Genomic DNA, 21,525 nt, shown 5'->3' on the forward strand with positions numbered 1-21,525 from the left:
GAGGTACACCACATTACTAAACAGACTTTTGTTTTTTTGTTTTTTGAGATTTGCAGAATAAGAAAAGATGTATTTTTTTTTTACAAATACTTTCATGTCAGACTTATCATGTTGAAGACAGAAACAATGAAACAATCTTTCTGCTAAAAATACATTTTTGACAGCATCTAGTTAACTATTATCACTAGCGATGAGTAACAACCAAACCTCATCTTTATTCATTCTTGTTTATTTCTATTTACTTTCTTTTCATTGTTTTGGTGTGTAAGTCTTCTTGTACATCGCTTGTAGGGCATTTTGAATTAGACTTATTTGTTTAAGAATGCTTTATGAATAAAGTTTGATTAACTCATTAATCGCTCGACACAAAAGTCATAGATTTATTTCACTTCCTGAGATTTTCAGTTGCTTCTTTGTGTGCAGAGATTGTCATTTAGCAAAGATCTTTTTTACACTTGTATCTGCATCAGCGGGGACCTCCCCTTCCTCTCATAACATTAAACAGTGCTAACATGCACAGTCAAAGCAGAAACACAACTCCACCGTCACATTAAGGAGACACTCGGATGAACATGTGCATTTCGTGATGGAAGGTCAAATACAACAGCAGATGGAAGCCAAAGGTCTGCCTTAACTGACCGTCTTTCAGCTGTTATATTAATCTCAAATGTCCAGATCTCTAAATCGTTTCAGACTGAAAGTGATCCATCAGCCAGGATATCAGAGACACTTAAGCCTCTCTAATTTTACAGAGCAAACGACTGTGAGATGTCTTTTCTTGTTTTGTAGAATTTAACTTTATTCTAAAACAAACATTTGGTACCTTTAATCTGAGATTAAGGGAGATCATGAGTTTATATCATCAAAAACACTGGTTCAGCTGCTCCAAACAAAGCAGGCAGGGGTGCTGACTTCATCATCCTCAATATCGCCTCACGGTGCTTAAAGCGCCACAGACGAGCTAAAATCTGTAGCTACACGTTCAAATCCCTAATCTGCCGCTTCAAATCCCTGTCCGGGCCGATAATCTGCCCCTGATTGGGTCTTTCAGGGTGTTAGCGGCGGCAGGCTTCGACATCCAAACTGGGGATGTGTGATTACAGAGACAAGCTCCAAATCTGCTAAAAACCATCACTCGGGTTTCAGGAATGCAGAGCACTCCTATAATTTTGAAGAGATTTACGGAAGGTGTTTAAACATTTTATTGAGATTTGAGGATGAAAAACAAACGTGTGAGGATCGTACCAGTTATAAGGAAGCTTCCCGTCTCTCTCAAATGAGGCGAAATTCACAAAAGTCTCCGCGCCACACTCTCTGCAACACAAAACACACAAAAAAACATCACACACATGCATGTGGAAAATAGTGATGAAAGCTTTTTAAACTGTTCACTTTGAGGAAGTAAAATATTTGATGACCAATCAGAAAAAAGGAGAAGTGAGCGGTGATGTACGAGAGGAAAAATAACCAAAACACCAAAACTGAAAACTGAATGTGAACTAAATGCTTTATGGTTAACAGTATGAGTTCCTTTAAGGCTAACTCTACATGTCAAACCATTTTTCCACCAAAAAAATGTTAAGAAACACCAAACAAAGCACCTCATCTCTGCAGAACAACAGTGAACATTTTCCTTTATTTAAATGTAAAACTTTAACTCTCTTAAACTGTTTTCACATCTGCACTCATGAAAATGTCTAGATCATTTCAGGAGGACTGCTCCGGAGAGTCTCCTGACCTGGCTGTTAACACATGAACCTCACAGCAGGAGACTATCCCTGTCACAAAAAATGATGCAAAGAATCCATTATTTCTAATTTAGTATAGTATTATCTCACCTTCTGGACTATGTTTCTCATTATTCAAATGCACATTTTTGATTTTTTTTTTTTTAGTTTGTGTGGAGGAAATGGTTTCTGTAAAGTCAGAGTGTTTCTGTTTCTAAGAATAATATACAACATGAAGTCTTGAGGGGAGTTCTGAGGGTGTTAGCTGAAACACAAACCACTTCTGCTAATCTTAAAACTAATGTTAGCATGTAGCATAGGAAAAGAGTTTCAGTGTTCAACAGTTGACAAAACTTCAGTAGTTCCCTCCTGCTTTGACCGCCCGTGTTTCAGGTGTGTTTGAGGTTTCCGTACCTGGTCATCTGCAGGTGTTTCTTGCGAAGGACAAGCAGAAACAGGACGAGCAGGCTGATGAGGAGGATGCTGAGGATGGCCAAAGCCGAGATGGCTGCGACGCTCGGGTTCATCTCTTTAGCTGAAACACACATTTTAAAATATATACAACACAGCTTTTTTCACAGCAAGGTTCATAGTTTCTAATTTTTCTACTGCCTTTATTTGGGACAAAACGTGCAGCGACACCAGGCTGGTAAAAGGAACTGGGCCTGAAATTGGTATGGGCTTGCATTTGAAGTTTTGCGGTATAGTGAAGAGTGAATAAATAGTTAAACCAGAAGTTTGTGCAGTTATGTGGTGAAAACTCAGCCACTGTAATGTTTGTACAGCTTCAGGGGACTGAACAGCGCCACCTACCGACGGTTCTGATGGTGATGTGTGCAGGTTTGCTGGGTGTGCTGTAGCTGAAGCTGGTGACGGTGCAGTTGTACGCGGACGAGGGAATCAAACCCGATACCGTCAGCACGTGAGAAGTGGATGTCTGGGGCTCCCGGGCCTGAAAGAGACGTCAATATAAGTAAATTAACAAGTAAGGAGAAGAGCAAAAACACAACAGGAGTCAGTGGTCGTGTCTGTCAGAGGGTTGTCGCAAACTCTTGCACGTTGTCTAAATCGTGCAAACATTTCAGTAACAAAACATAGCCAAAGTATTTGTACAATTTAGACAGTGCTGTCTCTCTTTTGGTTCAACATATGACTGAAGATCTAAAGTGCTTTTACTTTTTATACCAAATTATTTTCAAAAACATGGTATTGAAAAGTATCCAAGAATTGAACATTCAAATTGAATACTTGTTGTTTCACTTCCCTCAATACTTTTTTTTTCTAGAGAAGTAAAAGTTGTGTTTGAGTTTCTTATCTTTAAAGTTATATTTTTAGTCGATTTTTGCCTTCTTTGGACAGGGCAGCTGAAGAGAGACAGGAAACCGTGGGAGGAGCTTTTGGTGAAAAATCTGACTTAAGATCTGAAGATTTTTCAAGATGTGATACTATCAAACTTTAAAATAAGAGAGATTGTGTTGTTTTAAAACACGGGGTACTTTAAAATATCAAACATGTTGACAACCTTACGTTTAGTAATTAAATTGAGAAATAAAGGGCATTACACTTTTCTGTATTTATTGGTTTTTGTATAAAAAATTGCTTCAAGAAGTAAACCACAAAGTTCTGATGTTTGGTTTGAATGTTCTTCTACATAAGAGCTTCACAGTGATGGTTTTTATTCAAGGCAGAAGTGAGAAACGTATAAATCGCAAAGATGATCTGAAACTCAGCTCGCAAAAACCATCACTCCTGGACGACAAAGTTAGATAAAATTCACTGCGACACTTCCTCTTTCTGAAGCAAAGTTTCCTTTCAACTCGTGTTAAAAACATTCAGAATTTTATCGTTTAGTCAGATATATAAAGATCTGTGCTGCACGGAGGGCTGCTGTAAGAATAAAAGACGACTCTGTCACCGTCTGAAGCCCTTCAAACGTCTCGTTTAAACACAAAGGAAAACCTTTACTGTCTTTAATCAGATGGAATCTCTCACTTCAAAAAGCACTCACACAGTTTGACCAGAGTTAACGTCTAAAGTTTAAGTCTCACCTTAAGCTCCTTGCTGGGTTTGTTGGGTCTGCAGATGACCTGGTAGTAATCCACCACGCCCTCCTCGGTCCACAGCAGAGTCACCGACGAGTGTGTGGCGTTCACAGCAAATAGAGAGCGAGGAGGAGCCGGCTCTGTGACATGACACACAACAACTGAACAGTTAGTTTGTGTGAAGATTAAAACCTGCAGGCGTGAAGCAGAGCGGCACCGAGAAGAGGAAGTAGAAAAGATGAAGTTTCATATTCACTTTCAGGCAGAAACACAGCAGCTGTTTGTGGCTGTGAGTGGGAGGGATCGCTCCTCTCCATAGAGAGAAAACAACCAGACGTCTACCTGCTCAGAAACACAACCTGCAGCGTCACCGTGACAACGGCGTGTCCTAACAGACCGACCGCATCACTTTGAGTTAATCCTTCTTGTGGAAACATTGCTGAAGTTTTTTGTTGTTTCATATTATTGTGGAATGAATTCCATTCCAGCATCGCTCTGTATGTTGTGATGATGTCACGATGATGTCATCAGGGCTTTTCAATGATTCCTGCTGATGCCTCTGACCTGAATATGAGCAGCTGTTTGGCAGATGTTTTGTGTGTGTGTGTGTGTGTGTGTGTGTGTACTGACCCAGTTTGATGATGTTGGGCATGGAGGTGTTCCTGCTGCGCTCGGTGCACGCCGTCACCGTCAGGTTGTAGATGTCACCTGGAGGCAGCGGGAGACTCGCACGCATCACATTACGAGTCACCTGAACACACACACACACACACACACACACACACACACACACACACACACACACACACACACACACACACACACACACACACACACACACACACACACACACACACACACACACACACACACACACACACACACACACACACACACACACACACACAGGTTTTAAATACTTAATCTAATTCAATAAACAAACAGGGGTGAAATAAAAACTGAGTGTTGTAAAGAGGTAAATGAGGAGCTGGGTTTATCGCTCTGATATTACATCGTCTCTCCTGATGTGTCCTGTAAAAATCTAATTTCCCAAAAGATCGATTTGATCTGAATTTACTGTTTTAATTTGTTCCTCTTTTTCTTTTACTGTTTTAATCTTACATAACCTCAGGCGACCACAGAACGGACCAGAACAAACTCATGCTTCACCAGTTCTTCATGAAGTGACCCTCTGACATGTGAGAAAGGAGCCACAGGTCGGATTTGAACCCGGGCGGCCTGCTCTCGAAGACTATAACCTCTGGATGTTGGGCGCTAGACTAACGGCGCCGCTGAAATCCAGTCTTTAAGGATGTAACACTAAGTTAGAGTAATACGACAGAAAACCAGGACCCCCCCCCCCCCCCCAGGCTCCCTAACAGTTCATTATGTGAGTCAGGTCTGCCTCTGCTGGGATCATAATCGGCCCGATGGAGGCGAAGGCGAGCTGCTCGTTTCTCTGCTCATAATTGGACGCTCGGATGGACCCAGAGGAGAGAATCAATCGCAGTCCATCCCGACCCCGAAATAAACGAGCTGCTGGTGCACGATCTGAGCCGAGAAAAACACGACGATGAACGAGGCTGAAGACTCACGTCGACAGAGTAGCTCTTCTCGGGTCCTTTCTTTCCCACGGCGACCACCTGCCAGTGCAGCATCCTGGAGTGAGAGAGGTCGATGAAGAGCTCGCTGTACGCCCAGCGAACGTAGAGGACGCCGTGCGAGTAATCCACAGAGGAGATGTGAGGCGCTTCGGGAGCTGCGGACGACAAAGATTTGACTTTAGGTCACATCGGACTTCTTTCTCTGGAGAGTAAGGGACATGTGGTCACAGCGAGCAGGTGAGTCTGTACCTGTGATGAAGCTGACCGTGGAGCTGTCGCAGCAAGTGAGCGGCGGGTCGCCCCACGTTACCATGGAAACATGGAAATTATAGTACCAGGCGGGCAGCAGGTCGGTCACCCTCTGAGGACAAAACAAGAAGAGCTGAGTGACAGATAACATATTTTTAATTCTCACTGTTAAATGTACACGATGTCTTTTGATGTGTGTGTGTGTGTGTGTGTGTGTGTGTGTGTGTGTGTGTGTGTGTGTGTGTGTGTGTGTGTGTGTGTGTGTTACCACAGAGGCAATGACGGAGGCGGTGGCGGCGATCTCGTAGTAGGTGGTCCACTCTGAGGTGAGGGTGACGGGGTTGAAGAAGTACGTTTGCAGGACGTACTTCCTGAACGCCACGTGATACGGACGCTGCCAGGTGAGGATGACCGCCGTCGGGCTGAGAGGATACACGGCGAGCTCACGCACACCAGTGGGCTCTGACACACACACACACACACACACACACACGGTGAATTAAACGATTTGACTTTAAAGACAAACTGCAGACGTCGTGATTCATGCGTCGTGTTTCTCACCGATGTCGATGATGACGGGCTCTGACGGAGGACTGATCAGCGGCCCGTTGGTGTGATAGACGACCACCCTGTACTGAGCCCCGGGGGTCAGGTTAGTGATGATGTCACTTGTCGAGTTTTCCTTTAAAGAAAAAAAAATATATATATTTAAAGGTGATAACCCCCCAATGATGAGAAAAGTCCATCCTCTCCGTCTTCTGCCTGCTCCACTTTTCAGAAAATGTGTGCTCAAACAGGCCGTTTGGAGATTTTCCCTTCATGACATCACAAAGGGCAGTAGCCCCTCCCCCAGGTGGGTGACACTCCCACAGCTAGGTGTTTGTTCTGCCCTCTGAGTCTGCCTTCTCACCGTAAACAACAGGACATGGAGCGAGAAAGACAGAGGCACCCAAGCCCTTCCAGAGAGGGGGCGTGGTCAGACACAGCTCATTTACATATTTAAAGGTACAGACACAGAAACAGCCTGTTCTGAGCAGAGCTGAAATAGAGGGGTTTATAGACATGATCAAATACAGGATCAGAGTGGATTTAGAACAAGAAACTTCACACACATGTTTTGAGGAGCTCTGAGACTTATTTACACTGAAGAAGAGGAGGAGGATATGTCACCTTTAAACATTGTGTGTGACTGATTTAACTGTTTTCACAGTGAGAAGAATGATTCCAATTTGTAAATGGAAAGTCTTTTTCTCACCACGTTTTCCATTTTCACAGCTCAGTAAGTAAAAGATGAGTCAGCTCACACTTTCATTTCTGAATGATCTCTAAACTTCTGCTCAGACTCGTTCAGTAAAAAAACTTGTTGATGTCAGATGTTTGATTTATGAATCACAGACTCGATGACGCTGAGTGATTTTATGTTTATTAATAATAATAATAGTAATAATAATAATACATTTAATTTGTAACGCACTTCTCAAATCTCAAAGTGCTACAGGAAAAAAATAAAAATAGAAATATAAAACAAATTTCATCAACTAAGCAACTACTCATTATCTCACCCAGAGACAAAGTTCTGACATCAAAAAAACTAAATAAAATAATCGTATTGGATTAGCATTTTGCTGTTGCCATCGTCTGCCCAGGGACAACAGATGGAAATTAGCTAGCTAGCTAAACTTGGTACAAAACATCTCCTCTCTTCTGAGACTCATGTTTGTTTTTGTGATTCAAATAAACGATTAAACTAACTAGTATTGAGTCCACACAACAAGCCTCAAATTAGGCCACGCCTCCCCCATCATTTGAGGGCCTACAATATTCTAGTGAGTAGCCGGCCTCAGCTGGCGGCGGTGCGTTACCTCGCCACAGTAGGTGTTCTCCATCCTCTGGCTCAGACTCGGTCTCAGACAGGTGGTAGAAACGACCGACACCACGCTGCCGTTGTGGTTCTCCGAGGACTGAGCCCAGGAGACGCCGGCGGTGCTGGAGTCGAGCAGTCTGACGCTGACCGCCTGAGGACGCTCTCGCAGCTCCTCCAACAGCTCGCCACCCGGACCTGAGACGAGACGAGTCATGGAGAGTTTTTACTATGAGATGAAAAACCGGGTTCAGAAACAGGTTTTATCTTTTTAAACGTACTGAGGTAGAAGGTGAAGCCCGTGTCGGCCGTGCTCTCTCTCGCCTCACACTCGCCGGACAAGCTGAGCGTGGTGACTTGGACTCGGTACGTTCCCGGCTCCGTCAACTCAGTGAAGAACTCGTGAGTGTTTTCGTCCACGGTGGCGGTCTCTGTGGAGTTACCTGGAAACAGATGGAGACAGAAACAAAAAAAAACTGAAAACTTCAGATCAGACTTAAATTAAAATTCAGGGTGGACGCCGCAGCGGCATCTCGACCTCGAGCGTGATATTTAATATCCGTGTTACCGTCTCTGAAGATGTAGATGTTGAAGCCGTCGTAGCTGGTGGGGGCGCGGGGGGGCAGCCAGCGGAGTTCCAGCAGGATGGGGGGCAGTTTAGTGGGCAGGACGGCGGTCTCTGGGGCGAGGCCCATGGCAGACCCGGGCTCGTTGGAGTCCTCATATTCGGGCACGACGGCGTTCACAAACTCGTCGTCTCTGTCGGCGGGAGACAGGTCGGAAGGGTCAGGCCAGTAGCTCTGCGTCTCTGCCTCCGTGGTCGGGTCACTTCCTGTCAGGTTGTGTGTGGCGTTAAATGGCACCGGAGTGGTCGCGGTCGCCACCTCCTCAGACGTGTTCTCCACCTCCTGCTGCTCCTCCAGCAGGGGCACATCGCGGGCTATACGGGACGCTCGCCGGCTCTCCTCTCCGCCCTCGGGAGGGACTACGCTGGATGCCGCACTTGGCCCCGCCCTCTGGCTCAGGTGGACAATCTTACGGGAAATGTTGAGGGGGGGGTACGGCACTGCGGGGGACGAAGAGAGACACAGAGCAGCTCTTTAACCTCACAGAATACATAACAGTGTGATGTCACTGTGTGTGTGTGTGTGTGTGTGTGTGTGTGTGTGTGTGTGTGTGTGTGTGTGTGTGTGTGTGTGTGTGTGTGTGTGTGTGTGTGTGTGTGTGTGTGTCTCACCTGTCCTGTGGTGCACAGGTGTGTGTGTGATGTCACTGTGTGTGATCAGGGCGGTCTGGTACACGGTGACCTCAGAGATCAGCTGGAAGGTGACGTTTCTGTAACAAACACCGGGTAACCAGTGTTTGAACACCGTCTTCCCCCTGTAGAAGTCTACACACACACACACACACGCACACACGCACATTATATTTAAATTAACTATCAGAACCTGTTTGAAACATGTTTTGATCTGTTTCTGTAGAGTATATATTCCGTTACCTTTATAGAGCATGTATCGTCGCTCGTGTCCTTCGGTGAAGCTGATGTTCACTCTGCTGAAAACGTTCCCGGGCGGAGGGTCAATCTGAAACACTACGCCGGTCTCTGGAGAATCTTTAAAGTCTGCGATGTGAGCGCTACGGACAGGGAGGGGTTCTGAGGACACACAGCAAAAACACACAATGAGGGCACACAGCAAGGACACATAGCAAGAACACATAATGAGGACACACAATGAAGACACACAATGAGGACCCACAGTAAGGACACACAATGAGGACACACAATGAGGACACACATTAAGGACAAACAGCGAGGACACACATTAAGGACACACACTGAGGACACACAGCAAGGACACAAAATGAGGACACAAAATGAGGGCCCACAATGAGGACACGCAATGAGGACACACAGCAAGGAAACACAATGAGGACACACAGCAAGGAAACACAATGAGGACACACATTAAGGACACACAATGAGGACACACATTAAGGACCCACAATGAGGACACACATTAAGGACACACAATGAGGGCCCACAATGAGGACACAAAGCGAGGACCCACAGCAAGGACACACATTAAGGACACACAGCAAGGACCCACAGCAAGGACCCACAATGAGGACCCACAATGAGGACCCACAGCAAGGACCCACAATGAGGACCCACAGCGAGGACACACATTAAGGACACACAGTAAGAACACACAATGAGGGCACACAGCAAGGGCACACAATGAGGACCCACAATGAGGACCCACAGCAAGGACACACAATGAGGACACACATTAAGGAAACACAATGAGGACACACATTAAGGACACACAGCAAGAACACATAATGAGGGCACACAATGAGGACACAGCATGGACACGTTGGGAAAGTTGAGAGTCTAAAAAATGCCTACATGACATTAAAGAAGAATGAAAGAGTCTTACTGGTGAGCACTGAGAGGGTCTTGACGGGTGTGGACCAGGCCTGACCCCGTTTAACCAGCAGGCCCACCGTGTAGCACAGACCGTGAAGCGAGGCGTTGAACACGACCGCCTCGCTGGCATTCACGAACTGGATCAGAACGGGTCGAGGTTCACCAGAGATCTGAGCCGCGTACACCGTCACATTCTCCTGCAGGTCGGAGCGCTCCAGGGTCACCACGATCAGATCGTCCTCGTTCACCGACGCCTGGAACGCCGTCACACTCTGAAACATACGGACAGACAGAACTCTGATAACACACAAAATAACAACAGGTAATTTTTATCGGGAGAATGGTAGGCCTACAGAGAGGGGGGGGGGGGGGGTCACTTCGTCTCTCCATGACGCCTCTAAGACAATGAAGGCAAAATGTCACAAGGGTGTGAATATCGCTTCTTGACACGACAGTCTGAAAACAGCTTGAGATTAAATGAAGACGATTAACCAACAAGTGTCAAAGTGAAAAATCCAGTTTGTAGTTCTGAACAAAAAAACAAAGTGAAGAAAAGTTGGAGTGAGAAACACTCGGAGATATTTACAGATTTATTATAAATGATGTCGTTTATTCTCCTGCAGTTTGACTCATGAATCATTCACATCCTTTAAATAGGCCGCGCCGCCTCAAAGGTCAAATCCATCAATCCTGATTAACACCCCGTATAAATACATCACTCCTCATCCTCCGTCACCTCCTCATTCTCTTCGCTCCATCCTTTTCTTCTTCCTTCTTCTCCTTTTACCCTTATTTCTCCTTTTCCTCCTCCCCTCATCCTATTCTCCTCATCACTTTTACTCCTCCAGTCCTCCTCTTCTCCATTCCTTCTCCCTTTTCTCCTTATGCTGCTCCTTTATTTCTTGTGTCCTCTTCCTCCCCCTCCGTCCGACTCCTTCTCTCATTCTTTCCTCCATCTTCTGTTCCTCCTTTTCCTCTTTGTCCTATCCCACCTCCTCATCCTCCTTCTCCTCATTTTCCTCCTTTTAATTTTTCTTCTCCTTCTACCCTTATTTCTCATTTTCCTCCTCCTTTTCTGCCCAATTTATTTTCCCAACAAACCTTTTCCTCCTCCCCCTCATCCTATTCTCCTCATCACTTTTACTCCTCCGGTCCTCCTCGTCCTCCTCTTCTCCTTTCCTTCTCCCCTTTTCTCCTTTCCCTTCTTTATTTCTCGTGTCCTCTTCCTCCCCCTCCGTCTGACTCCTTCTCTCATTCTTTCCTCCTTTTCCTCTTTGTCCTAACCCACCTCCTCATCCTTCTCCTGGTCATCCTCGTCTTCCTCTTCCTCCTCTCTGCTCTCCTCCTTTTTTTATTCTTCCTCCTTGTCCTCCTTTTCGCTTCCTCATCCTTCCCAACCTCTCCTTCTGCTGTGCCAGTTCTTCCTCCTTGTCCTCCTCTTTTCTCCCCATCCTCCTCCCCAACACTCTCCTCCTTCACCTGGTCGTATTCTTCCTCCTCTTTCTTATACTATCCCATCCTCTTCCTCCTCCTCCTCTTCTTATTTACAGTTAAAATCCACGAATACATAAAACAACAGGAAACGCGTCACAGAGTGAAATATAGAAAAACGTGCACAGAATAAAAATAGAAGTCAACTTTGTGGATTCTTAATGACGTGAATATTTTCTGTATTTATCCCTCACTGACGGCAATTAAACACAACACGATGCGTTCACTGACAGTGACAAACAGAAAATATGTTGTTTACTTCCTGGTGCGTCAAAGAGTCGGCAGCAGGATTATGAATTATTGTAATGACTCATAAGAGTAGAAAACTATCAAACTGTTTTCAAATTAAAAGACTTCCTGTGGCTCGCGGAGGGGAGGGGGGGGGGAAATAATCCCATCACTTCCTGCGGGGCTTTTAATTTGAAACATCAGCAGGAAGTCTTGAATGACCCAACAGGCTTATAGAAGTGATTTCATTATGTTGTAAATAAAGTGATCTGATGCATTACCCAGAGCCTCTGAGCGGCTCGGTGTATTTACTGGAACCTTTAGAAATGTCCCAGACTGTCAACTCAAAGTATTTAACAGGGATTCTCATTGTTTGAACATCTTTACAGAGTCTCAACAGAAAAACGCTCGCTGGATGCCGTGTGTGAGTCTGAGTTTATGTCGACACAAAAATATTTAAGTTGTTTGGGGTCGAGGTCAGAGCCATAAAGAGAAAACAAAAGAGAACAGACGGGTGTGTGTCACGTTTCTGCTGTCGGCCATCTTTCCTCTGCACACACACAGAAGGAGCTTTTTGTCCAAACATCCTCGTGGTGACTTTGTAGTGAAATTTCCCAGCATGCCTCGCTGCAGCACCTCGCTGTTTCCACTTTGTCAGATTAGAGAAGTGGGTCACGATGTGTTGGATTACATGTCGATGTACTCGGGAGCTGACATTAACTCTATGTTTTCTGTTTTTGATATTAGAAACACTCGGATCCTGACGCTGATATCATGACCCACAAAAAAACACCAATCACAGCAAAACGTAACCGTCATGATGTAAACTCAGCTTTACTGCCAGTGTGAGAAGTAAGACCCCGTGTCCACCTGGCGCTTTTTTTTCTGAGCGCCGGCATCTTTTAAAAAAAACCTTTTCAATGAGGAGAGAGCGTTTGGAGCAGAAAGCGCAACACCAAACATTTATCTTTCCAAGCGCTCTGCCTTTTCTGTTGCTGAAAGGTCAAAGTTTGTGAAGTTAATAAATATGTAAAAATAAACAACGAGAATGTTTTTGAAAAAGCTCGTCATGTTACGATCAGGACGAGATCAGGAGATTTTGTACTCGTCCGTCTCGTCCTCTGATGTTTCTCTTTTTATCTCCTCCACATCAGGGTACAGATTTCATGTTGTCACCTTCATCCTGTCAGAGCGCTGACGCTCGGCGAGGAGTCGACTCTCCTGCCGACACATTTAATGAAACAACAGCTGATACCATCGCATCACCTGAACAACAGGAAATCAGCTCAGAGCGGGGCTCACGTCAGCCGGGGAGTGGAGAGAAAGCTTTAATAATTCATCCTCACTTTACATCAGAGAGATCAGAGTTTTAGTTTTCCCTTGATGTTCAGTAAAATAACAAACTATCAAACTGCAGGGATTACATCTGATTTTTATTCACTACCAGCTCTTAGTAAGGAGCTTTTCCAGGAAATACACAGAGCCGCTGGATGTCTTCTGCCCTTATTTCCTCATAACTACCTAAACACATTCAGTCATTGGATATTGGATGAGCGGCAACCTCCAATGTTTAAAAAATGAAGTGTAAAATCCTGCAGTTCCTGGAGTGCCCACTAGAGGCTGGCTGCAGAAGCACAGGAAGTCACATACACACCCATTCTAAAAAAAGCCTGTTTTTACAGCAGAGATTAACATGTTTACAGCCTGGTTAAAAAAAATCAAATAGGTCTATAGGCTCATATCTTGATCGGCACACACTGTGGGGGGTCAATTTTTGTATAACTCATCCGTTTTGATTTTTATGAAGGATAAGAGTTAAGCTAAGAGCTAAGATAAGAGGCTTAAGCCCCTCCTCTGCTCCACCTCTTTCTAGGTTAACCTTAAGTTTGTATGGGCCAGCTTTTCAAGTATGGCATCCACCATTGACAAGCTTCAAAAGTCTGCTTCAGAAACCAATTGGTGATGTCACTCAGAGTACGTCCATGCTTTATACAGTACAGTTTGTTTGCTTATTAAACTCAGGGCCAAACAAAACTTCACTGTTGGGGTTAATGTGCTTGTTGCTCTCTTTTTTCAGTATAACATTATCGGTTTTCTCATCAGCGTGACGCCTCCTCTTACTGTAAAACCATCACACAGCAAACCTCCTCATCTTTCAACCACATGCCTCCATCTTTCTTTCAGGGCCTACTGCAGACAAACCTCCCTCTGCCTGTGAGGGGGGGTTTATAATAAAACATCTCTCAGTAAAGGTGGGTGATTCACCCTCATAAAGCCCACTCTCTCCTCTGCTGGCCTTTTAAAATGTCGAGCCGCCGCTCCGGTTTAATTACTGAGTGCTGGTATTTGGAGAGAACAGAGAGCAGCTCCTGAGACATGGAGACGTGGGGAGGAGGGGAGAACATCAGTGGTACTGACAGATTGATTTTTTTGTAAGAAATCCACGACAGTAGTAGAGCTTACTGGTAAACTGAACTGATGAGTTTGCTTAATTTGTCGTGAAAAAGCTGCACATAGCTCTGAGGTTTCGTTTTTTTGGGATAGTATTTAATAAAATAGTTCTGTACTTTGTTCAAAAGCTTCAGCAATATTACCCTATTGATCGTTACATAACAAAGATAAAATCATTTTAAAACGTGCTTTTCTAAAAGCACAACATTTTGACAACCTTATTGTCAAAAACTAAAAAGTTACAGATTTGGTGTACCTCAGGGCCTAATTCTAGGTCCCTTTATTTTCTTGATTTCTATAACTCCATCAGATTTTTTTTGTCCTCGGCACTAATACAAAGCAGATGTTGTAGAGCATACTGTTTGTTTTATTATTCACAGAAAGCCAACATTAAACCACCATGAGGCAAAAAAACATCTATTAACAGACAGAAACCTTGACATAAGATTCAGACTCACCAAAGATCAGACATCTGCTGAGACTATTGACCACTGATACGCTTCTTTTTGGTCTTTTTGGACACAGCATTCATGATCTTTTCTATGCACATGATTTTAAGTTAAATCTTCCTGCCAACTCCGATGAATTCCAGTACTAAAATTTTTCCAACTTATTTAATTTACAGAGTGTGTAGAATTTTAAATGAAGACAATATTGGGTGTCTAGGGCTTCTATTTTGTTGTCATGGTATCAAAACAGATATTTATAATCTATACATTTTACCAGAATCACATCAAAGTTAAAAATCCTGGTATCTTGATATTCCTTATTGTGGGGTCTATTTTCAGCAGTGGATTGATTTTTGTCATGGTAGCCGCATGATGATGAAGCTGGCTCCATCACAGTGTAGATCATAATAAACCACACCTTTTGTTCAGTAAGCAGAGGGTCACAGGTGAAGGACGAACATGTTGTAAAAATAGAAACCCTCTCTGTGACGCGGAATCGGGCTTTTCCTCTCAGACATCCTGGTCCTGAGGGGGCGGGGGGGCAGGCAGGGGGGTCGGCTCAGGGAGAGAGAAGAAAAAAAATCCAAACCAATTCATTCGATTCATCGCAGCTCTGCCGTCGCCATGGCAACAGAGATGAAAGGAGAGACACATTTGGGGTAGGATGCTCATTATGTCTGTCTGAATCCAGGATTAGACCACGGACACGGTGCGGAGAGGAGAGCCTACGGGCAACAGGGACGGTATGCTAATGTCCTCCTCCTCCTCTACCTTCGGCCTGTTTTATTTTCAGGTTTAAATGAGCTGCACGCAGGTGAAGCAGCAGGGCCAGGTAAAGAGTTATACATAAGAACAATCTTTTGACAGCAAGAGATGATTTTCACAGACATTATCATCGCTGTTTTACTTATCGTAAAAATCAGAATAGAGTTGCCACGACAACCGGGTTATGAACTTTGGTATGAGTCAAGTAAAAATGTAAGTATATTGATATTTGTTGATACCACGGCAAGAAAAATAGAAGTCCTACACATCTAATATTAGGTAACTCTTTGTTTTTAATGAATCAAATCTTGACAATAACGTCATGACGGGGTCTGGAGAAAGTCGTGTGTGACTACGATATCTGACAAGGAACGACAGTAATAAGTGGACATAAGTGACGAGAAGTGACCAGCGTCAAGAAGCATACAAACACGAGTCCGCACACCAGAAGCTCCAATTAAGTAGAACTTAATGTCAAGACACAACCATTACAGGCACACTGGAGCTTTAAAGATAAACACTTTAGTAATAACATGGAAATAAAATGAATGATATCAAGTTTAACTTAGTTAAAAGATGTATTTTTATTCTAATACTTGAAACATTTTCGACTTAAGTGTGATCTTTACTTCATGACATTTTAATGATTTTATAAAGTTCTGAGTATTTCCATCTTTACTCCCGTCTCTCATGGTAACAGGTGATTGACAGCTGAGAGCCAGTGTTGCTAGGAGACGCTGCAGTGACTACGAGAGAATGCCAAACTGTAAACCCTGCGAACACTGAATCATTCACATGGTTTTGAGTATCATGGGAGTTTCTCGAGTCAAAGTCAAAGAGTGTTTCCTGAAAATGTTAAAAAATGTGAAATTTGGCCAGCGGGTGACCTCATCGTCTGCCCGATAACAAACCTCTTATTTGTACGTGATGTCAGCTTTTAATTGATCTGGCACAACAAATAAACGGCTACTGACATCAGTTCATGCTGCATTATTTGTCGATATGCCGATGTCTGTCATCAGGGCCAATATCGATGATACATCGGTGCATCCCTCCTAAAGGACTCGAGAAACGTCTTTGTTGACCTGTAAACTTAAATCGCTGCTCGCTCTCTCTCGCTGCACCCGCAGGTTGAAAAAGATCTGAAGTTCTGTTAAAGCTTCTGTACTTTCTCAAACTATCGACCGTTAAAAAAACTGAGATTTTATCGTTTTGAAGAAGCGTACATTTTGACCACCTTACTCACAGAGCAGAAAGTTGAACCAATCTAGTAGATTTCTGTGAAGTTTCAGCTTCAGCAAACTTTGTTCTGTGATCAAGTCTACTCATGAGAGGACACACACACACACACACACACACACACACACACACCCTGCTGATGAATGGAGGATGTGACCCTGTGAATGAGAGCAGATCGGAGGGGGTCAGGAGGCGTCGCCCTCAGGCAGCTGCCAACATTATCATGCAAACCTGCAGGTTTTGTTTCCCTCCGAGGAAAGGGGGAGGGGGGGGGGGGTGCAGAGCTTAAAGAGAGGACGGACCTCTGACAGCTCCAGCATGGAGAGGACGGGGACGCCTGGAGTCCATTAGACTATGAATGAAGCCGAGCTGGTCCACACTGTCGGCATTTTAAACACACACAGCACTGCAGCTAGAATTCTCTGTTTTGTAAATGAGGTTTGGTGTGAGTTCATTAGACTTCACGACGGATGATTGACAGCTCTAATGAGATGAGATGAGATTCAACTTTATTGTCATTACACATATACAAGTATAGAGTAACGAAATGAGGTTTGGCATCTCACCAGAAGTGCAAATAAGCAGAAAGTGCAAGAGTCTGTGCTATGTACAGTAATTACAAAATTTACAAAAAGTGAATTATTAGGTATATATGGATGGCTGGACATATCAGCTAAACATGCTAATTACAAAAACACCATTCTTCTTCTTCAATGTTTCTTCAAGTCAGTAACACAATACGTTCTGTCAGATTCATCGATAAAGGAAAAAGTTCCTTTGTACCTTTAAGTAAAAACTAAAGACCCAGCTCTTAATGAACACCTACGACCTTAACGACGACGATATTGATGGTTTTGTTTGATAACGGCAATTTTAAGATGGTTTCTGTGCCGATTACAACTCTCAAGAACGGCCATGGATGTTGTGTCTTGGTCTTGGTCTTGACTCGCTCTCTATGCCTAAATATCTTGGTCTCGGTCTTGGTCTTGGTCTTGGTCTTGACTCGCTCTCTATGCCTAAATGTCTTGGGTCTTGTCCTGGTCTTGGAGCACTCTGGTCTTGCCAACACTAAAGTAAACTCCTGCACTCCGTCTTAACATATTTGGAAATGTTTTCTTCAACAGTCTGCAGAAGTTTTCTTGCATAATTTTGGCAATTTCAAAAAACAAGAAATGACCCAATATTTCTGTTGCCATGGTATCCAAACAGGTCAATTCTGGCGTTATGACAACCTTATAGTGAACACAGTTAACATGTCAATCATTAGTATTAATTGTAAAGATGTTTTCTTTCTTTTGTTCAAAAAGTGAACCCAAACAATAAACGTGTGTAATGTAAAGGGAGTAAAATCTTTAATCCTCCACTAAGCCTCTTAACACCACTGTTAGCTGTAACTCAGATTTATGGTGCAAAAGTACAAAATCTGTCCGACTAAAAGCTTTCCTCTCTCTGCAGAGAGTTAGAGACGTCCACACAATCTCACAGCGCTGTGAAACGTGTCTGATTGTTTAGCGGGGTAAACAACACTTTGAATGCTGTTTATGTCATCAGTGTCGGGGTTAATCCCACATGTGAAAGTGCTCTAATAATCTCAGATAATCAATGAGGTCTGCTGAGTTAACAGACGGAGAGAGAAGCTCCCAGAGAGCCTCCGATTAGATCTGACGCTCGCACGAGAGCCAGAGTTTAATCAGAGTGAATTAGACACACAAGAGGAAAACACTGAGTTTATTCTTCCTGCTTCAAACTGCTGCCTGGAGACCGACACGCTCAGACACACAAAGAACACACTGAAACACTAACGCACACACACACACTTAGTCAAAGACATGCAGCCCAACTTCACTCAGAGATGAGCAGAATAACAAAGACGTACACATAAAAACTGTCTGTCCGAGAGGGGTTTTTTTAGACAAGAGTTTAGCCTAGCTTAGCATAAGGCTGCAAGAAGAGGAAACCTGCAGACTGCATGGGGTTGTCAGGATGACAGATTTGTAAACTTTTGTTTATTCTAGTAAAAATCAGACGATATCGATACCAAGGCAAGAAAATATAGAAGTACTAGACGCCCTTCTTTTTTTTAATTGTCAAAGATTATAGGCAAACTTATCCCTGTCTTAATTACACAAATAAGTTGGCAACCTTTCCGTACATAATCCTGAGGGAAATGTTTTCTATGCTCATGAAATGTAAGGACTCAGCCGGAGTAATGATTATCAGTGTGATCAGGATGCTAACCGATCAGAGCGTCTGAGTGCTGCCGTAGATGTAGATCAGTTAGAAGTTATTGATTAGCTGAATGTTTCCTGTGGAGGATGTTGTAAATGCTGCTTTAAAGGTCCGTCCGTCTGTCTGTCGGTCCTCTCTCTGCTGGAGTCTCAGCTCCTCGTTTTGGCATTAAAGGGGGGGTGGGGGGTTGGTGAAGCGGCCATTGTTGTCAGCCTGTGTGAGTCCACGGACTCCTCGGTGAAGACTTTTTTGTTTTCTGTTTGAAAAGGAGGGAGCTGCTGTGAGCGCTGAACACAGGGCCGCTGCTCATCGCTCCACGTTTACTCTAATTAAAGACAGAGGAGGGACGGAGACCTGCTGCATCTTTTCTTTAACCTGCTTCCTGTTTTCATTCATTAGTCCCGTGGGCGTGCTGAGAGGGAGTGTGTTTAGTCAAGACAGTGAAAAGTGTAGCATCAACAAAATTTAGTCTGGTTCTGCTCCAGGTTTCTGCCTGTTCCTCATGAGTCTGTCTTCAGGAGAAACATGTTCTGACATAAAGGAAATAAAATAAATATAGAAACTGCAAATTAAAGTCTTAATATGTGATTTTTCACACTTAAATGTAGAAATCAAGTATCTCCTCTGAAAATAACTCTGTGAGTCATGACTGTCTACAATGGGTGTAACACCCGAGTCCCACTGTCTGTGATGTTTTCAGAGTTTTCAGAGTCCTATCTTCACTTTGTTTACATCGCCAGGACGGCCGGCTGACTCCTCCCCTCGTGTATAAAAGTTGTTTAATTGAGGGACTAGAGAAAAGAAGAATAACATACTGTACTCACTGCTTAACTGTGTTTCTAGATCACGCTCATTTCAGGTAAATTTACATGCAGTGTGAAGATACCAGCAGAATAAAGATCGCTAGCATTAGCATGCTAACACAACAATGCAGCGCAAGTTGTTTTGGTTTCATGCTGGAGCTCAAGGGTGAAAAAATATAAAGCCCTTAAAGCTCCTACACACTCTTGAATTTTTATTTATCGCTCCTCAAACTATATCATGAAGACTGGTACATCACATTTGTTCCTCACATCCTTGTTTTTAGACTCCCATGTGAATTCAGACGCCGTTTAATTACTTTGAACTGTTTCTAGGTCGTCGTGTGAATATCTGAAGGTTTGATTTGAATCCTCGGAGCTCATCAGTCAGTTTGTTTTAGCGTCACGTTGGTCTGATGTTCTGCTCTGAATGTGTTGTGACAGCTCCGATGTAAAGCCTGTTATCTCGCAGCTTCAGCTTCTGGCAGTTTTTTTTTCTGTAAACTGTCTTTTTTTTTTTTCCTGATCTCCGGGGTTCAGAAACCGGGAAGAAGCGCCGAGCGGCCTGATCCTGATCTGCTTTCACACGCTGGATTTGTTTTTTTTTCCCCTCTCCTCCTCCTCTCTGTTGTCCTGCAGTACATGAAGTGTTTGGTCACTGATGCATTTCTGCTTAATGGCCTGTTTGGGCTCATTATCCCGGCTGGCAGACACAGAAAGGACTGAAGGTCTCCAACATGGCACAACACCAGAGCTGGCTCCGTTAGCATCGTTAGCCGTGAGGCTCTCTGGCTGCGGATGAAACGAGGAGCTCAGCTACATTCTGAAATCTGTTTTTTAAAGGTTTACAAAGACTTTAATCTCATACACATCACTAGAATTTATTCATGGCCGTTATCACACAAACTACATCCTCTAGCAGCCATCTTTGATTTCGACCTTTATTTTTAATGCACTGCTGCTTGAATTAGCATTTTATAAAAACTCACCTCCGACGATGAGTTCAATATGTTCAACAAGCAGAGCAAGGTAATTGTTAAATAGAGATTAGCTCCTTTAGTTAGCATTGAAAGGGTTCCAACCCTCACCTGTGGTCATCAGCTGTTTGGTTAGTGACGGAAAGAATAAGATCGCGGATACAAGCGGCCGAAATGAGTTTCCTCTGGAGGGAGTCTGGACTCGGCCGTAGAGAGAGGGGGAGGAGCTTAGACATTCAGGGAGGAGGTCGGAGTAAAGCCGCTAGGACCAGTCGAGGTGGCTCGGTCATCTGATTAGGACGCCTCCTGGATGCCTCCCTTTAGAGGTGTAACGGGAACGCCCAACTGGGAGGAGACCCCGGGGTAGAGCCAGGGATTATATATCCCGTCTGGCCTGGGAACGCCTCAGGAGGATCTGGAAAACGTTGCTGGGGAGAGGGAAGTCTGGGTTGACTTGCCACCCTGACCCGACCTCAGATACGCGGAAGAAAACGGATGGATGGATGAAAGGGGGAAGACTTAGGGATCCAGAAACCCCTTCCAAACTTTGAGAATTTAGAGGTATTTCCACACTGGACCATCATGCAGGACTCAAAATGGGGTCTCAGGTTTTTGTTTGTGATGTACAATTTGAAAACCTTCATGTTAAGCAGCTGAATAATTACAAAATGTGTATTTGAACAAAAGGAGCAGATTCAGATGTGATCTCCTGCTTCAAAACACGGCTCAGAATGAAGTTTTTCATCTTATTCCAACTGAAAAAAACAAACACTTTTCCTCATGAAAAATGCTGAAAACCTGCGATAGAAAACATTAAGGCATGTCGATCCTGTAACTCGTTTCTCTCTCTCTGCTTTGAGCTGAAGTGACGGAGGAGAGGAGGATCATATCCTGATACAAATCTTCACTGTGATGATATAAAAAAAAGAGGAAATTGAAAACTCAAAGCATCAGATAAACCTGAACACATCACGGTGTCGCA

General features: G+C 43.9%; 1 protein-coding gene across 4 annotated transcripts in view; it reads right to left on the reverse strand.

Annotated features, from left to right (window-relative positions):
- Positions 1 to 21,525, reverse strand: part of ptpro (protein tyrosine phosphatase receptor type O) — a 35,509-nt gene that overhangs the window by 12,271 nt on the left and 1,713 nt on the right. For all 4 annotated transcript variants that reach the window (XM_020656462.3, XM_020656461.3, XM_020656460.3 and 1 more), the window contains exons 2-16: positions 9,925 to 10,186; positions 8,982 to 9,137; positions 8,721 to 8,873; positions 8,052 to 8,549; positions 7,765 to 7,926; positions 7,485 to 7,681; positions 6,184 to 6,304; positions 5,891 to 6,084; positions 5,623 to 5,734; positions 5,365 to 5,528; positions 4,400 to 4,520; positions 3,776 to 3,909; positions 2,541 to 2,679; positions 2,142 to 2,262; positions 1,246 to 1,314 (exon numbers count right to left, since the gene is read on the reverse strand). In XM_020656462.3, coding sequence (XP_020512118.2) covers positions 1,246 to 1,314; positions 2,142 to 2,262; positions 2,541 to 2,679; positions 3,776 to 3,909; positions 4,400 to 4,520; positions 5,365 to 5,528; positions 5,623 to 5,734; positions 5,891 to 6,084; positions 6,184 to 6,304; positions 7,485 to 7,681; positions 7,765 to 7,926; positions 8,052 to 8,549; positions 8,721 to 8,873; positions 8,982 to 9,137; positions 9,925 to 10,186 — 2,603 coding nt within the window. The remainder of the gene's footprint in view (positions 1 to 1,245; positions 1,315 to 2,141; positions 2,263 to 2,540; positions 2,680 to 3,775; positions 3,910 to 4,399; positions 4,521 to 5,364; positions 5,529 to 5,622; positions 5,735 to 5,890; positions 6,085 to 6,183; positions 6,305 to 7,484; positions 7,682 to 7,764; positions 7,927 to 8,051; positions 8,550 to 8,720; positions 8,874 to 8,981; positions 9,138 to 9,924; positions 10,187 to 21,525) is intronic.

Source organism: Labrus bergylta, chromosome 23 (assembly GCF_963930695.1).
Source record: "Labrus bergylta chromosome 23, fLabBer1.1, whole genome shotgun sequence".
Taxonomy (NCBI): domain Eukaryota; kingdom Metazoa; phylum Chordata; class Actinopteri; order Labriformes; family Labridae; genus Labrus; species Labrus bergylta.